This window comes from Cynoglossus semilaevis, chromosome 12 (genome assembly GCF_000523025.1).
Source record: "Cynoglossus semilaevis isolate Cse_v1.0 chromosome 12, Cse_v1.0, whole genome shotgun sequence".
NCBI lineage: Eukaryota > Metazoa > Chordata > Actinopteri > Pleuronectiformes > Cynoglossidae > Cynoglossus > Cynoglossus semilaevis.
The window spans coordinates 11,185,805-11,189,085 of record NC_024318.1 but is presented as its reverse complement, the minus strand read 5'-3'; the positions used below and the strand labels follow the sequence as shown (position 1 = coordinate 11,189,085).

Genomic DNA, 3,281 nt, shown 5'->3' with positions numbered 1-3,281 from the left:
TTTGTGAAACAAATGGTTGAGACTGTAAAATGGTTTGTTCGTTCTTTCTCTTCTTTTTCTGGGTATTTAATTGTAAAAAAAATAAAGATTTCTACTTCACGGATTTTGCCTATCACGGGTTCTTTTTGGAACGTAACCCCCGCGAAAAACAAGGGTTTACTGTACTAATGACACACAAAGCTGAAGCCAGCTGTTGAAAGAATATAAAGTTTTTGTTGTTTTTTGTTTTAAACCAGAGGAATATTTACGTCTCGTAACGTTTCTCATGAAAAAGGCCATTTCTCAGGACTTTTCTCAGGACAACTTTCCCCAACTTTTTACCTGGGGAGCCTCATTTTGAAGTGGAAAATGACAGGTTCCCATGTGGTCTTTACCAGACTTGAATGTCTGTGTCCATTCATCCAGAAGTTAACAACACATAGCAGGTCGTTTTGTTCTGAGGATGGTGGTGGAGCTGTGTGACTACAGAGGGACCAGGAGAAGTCTCTGAGTTCAATGCATTGACCTTAGTTTTTCTGTCTACTTTGTTTAAGTAAATATACCCACCATAACCCCCTAAAAGTAGATGACCTACTACGTAGATGCGTGTTTATTATTTTTTTTCTGCTTCTCCTTTCAGGATGCCATGGAAGTCTTAGCGGAGAATTATGAATTCAACATGATTGAGGGTTCATGCCTGGCCTTTAGAAAGGCTGCATCAGTCCTGAAGAGTCTGCCCTACATGGTGCGACGTCTGGAGGACATCCAAGATCTGCCCTGCTTTGGTCAACACACTAAATCAGTCGCAGAGGTAGGCCTTACACTGAGAGTTCAGATGAAACTCAGTCATCTAAATACCTAAGTTTAATTCCCTTCATACATTTAATTCCCTTCATACATTATTTTTTAATTAAAAGTGTTGAAATGTGTTTCTTTTTTTAATTTTCTCAACTTTGGATGACTAAGTTTACCTGCCTTTAAAATCTCTAAAGTCCTAGTGTTTCTAGGCAACAGAAAATGAACTGTATGAACAAACAATGTTTCAACACAGACCTACCGGGTGTTGAATTTTATAAACCATTAAAATAGTTTAAAACCAAGCATTCTGTGTAAGTTGGAAGTCCATAGTTTAGAAAAATATAAGCATTTAAACTTCTTGATGTTTATTTAGTTATTATCATTGCGATAAATGAGAAAACGCATGTTAATCATGGGCTGAAAATCAGCATCAAACTAGCTAGTTAGTCAAAATTAATTATGAACATGACATTAAAAATCCAGGTAAACTTAAAAATACCAAAAACTTACATAAGATATATTTTTATAGATAGACACACCAACATACTGTTACTTGTTTTACAACACATTAATCTCTCGTCGTTCGAGGGGGAGAATTAAAATAAAAAACAAAATCTTTATAGGTTGCTGGGCAATCGTCCCATCAACTCCACTGGAGCTCAGGGCACCGTCACAGCCGTGTGTCACGGAAAGTGTTGAGAAATGTTTGCTCGGAGAGAACACAGACTCCCTGTAGGGGAACAAGGTGAGCCCTCAGGTTCAAGTCAGTGACACATTAAAGCTCTCTCTCTCTCTCTCTCACACACACACACACACACACAGACACACACGCAGACACAGCAGGTCGCAGCACAGACATCAGGATCCGTCACGTCTCTCATCCCTCAGGCAGATTTATGAAACAAAGTAACACAAACACACACACCACTAGAGGCCAGAAATGTGCCGCCTCTGTGTGACCCCTCCGTCTTGTTGTTGTTGCGTTGATGTTTATTTTTGAAGCGTGTCTCTTTGATCACTGCTCAATCTGAGAAGATGCCTCGACACGAGCAACAAAGTGGAAGCAACCAGCATAAAAAAAAAGCAAACAAAAAACAACTCTGATATGCTTTTGAACATCGGAGTGACAGTGTCAGCAGCAGCTCATTGTTGACTGAACAACTGAAGTGGAGAGAAGATGCGATAAAAGTAGAGACATGAAAGTGAGAAGTACTGAGTTGTAGATACATATACAGTTTGTATTTTGCTCAGTTTGTGTGTGTGTGGTGGGGGGGGGGGAGGGGCTGTGTTTCCTGGAAAGGAGTGTGTTGTAAAATTGTCCTTGTCTTTGAGGTTGGATTTAGCTTGAGGCTTGAGAACCAGAGGTGGACAGGTGGACGGATCATTGAGCACTGAAGGCTGCTTTCATCTGCACCGTGCTCACAGTCTGGGCCTTAAGTTCTCTGAGGGTGTCATTCTTTCATTCCCTTTTGCTTCAAGAAAAAACAAAACACACACACAGACACCTTTTGTAAAACACCAAAATGCAGTCTCATCCTCAACATTAGCAGCCTTAGCAATTTCCCCACAGCAGCAGACGTGCGAGCAGCTAACTGCTCCCTGACTTTATTCCTTTGCATAATGAAGACATTTAAAATGGGTTCTGCCAACTAGTCCTAAAATAGGTAGACAGTTAAACTGTCTGCAAAGTCGTCACAGGGCGAACAACAAAGGCCAAAGGAAAACGTTGGCTTCGGCATTTCTTTTGAATGCCATTAAACTGGTATTAATCCAAGGTTTCACAACACGGTCATTATTTCTTGAAAAGAAAAAGGAGATGAAGAAACCTGACCTAAGTGAAAACTGCAGCAGAGAAGGTGCAGCCAGCAGCACTGCTGATGGAGCAAAACTGTGGAAACACAGCCTTTCCCACACCATGAGTGTTATTAAAGGATTTTCAAACCTGTGGGTGAGACAACAGATGCTCATTATAGAAATGTTGTTTCTAATTAAATCTATGTGCAGCTCACACGTAGTTATAGTCAGAGTTATTCTCAGACTGTACCATGACACTATCATAGTTGAACCTGACTGTACCATAACTGTACTATACAATGGGCAAGCTCTTACATCAGTTTGTGGGCAGAAGAGTTTAGTTACAGCTTGTTTCTGGACAGACATGCCGTTCATTGTGCCAAAAATGCACCATCCACATAGTTATCAACTAACGATGGAAGATCCAGGATCAGTGATGTGGAGGATTGTAGTGAAAACAGGAAGTAGGTGCTCCTGACTGCTGAACTCACTTCACACAACTTACAAAAGCATGATGTTGTACAGGCTGTGTGCATGCCTCTAACAAATGTTTAGTTTATCATGAAAAGTCGACAAAGACAACAGTGATTAATTATTAAAAATTAGAACATTTTTAGCAACCAGACTTAACATAGATTGTGTGTTTAACGTGTAAAATATATTTGGTATAATTTATTTATATATATATATATATATTTTTTTTTTTTTTT

General features: G+C 39.6%; 1 protein-coding gene across 5 annotated transcripts in view; it reads left to right on the top strand.

The window, feature by feature from the left end:
- The window catches only part of dntt (deoxynucleotidyltransferase, terminal), an 88,744-nt gene that overhangs the window by 37,000 nt on the left and 48,463 nt on the right, over positions 1–3,281 (top strand). For all 5 annotated transcript variants that reach the window (XM_025061204.1, XM_025061201.1, XM_008322143.3 and 2 more), the window contains one exon: positions 620–790. In XM_025061204.1, coding sequence (XP_024916972.1) covers positions 620–790 — 171 coding nt within the window. The remainder of the gene's footprint in view (positions 1–619; positions 791–3,281) is intronic.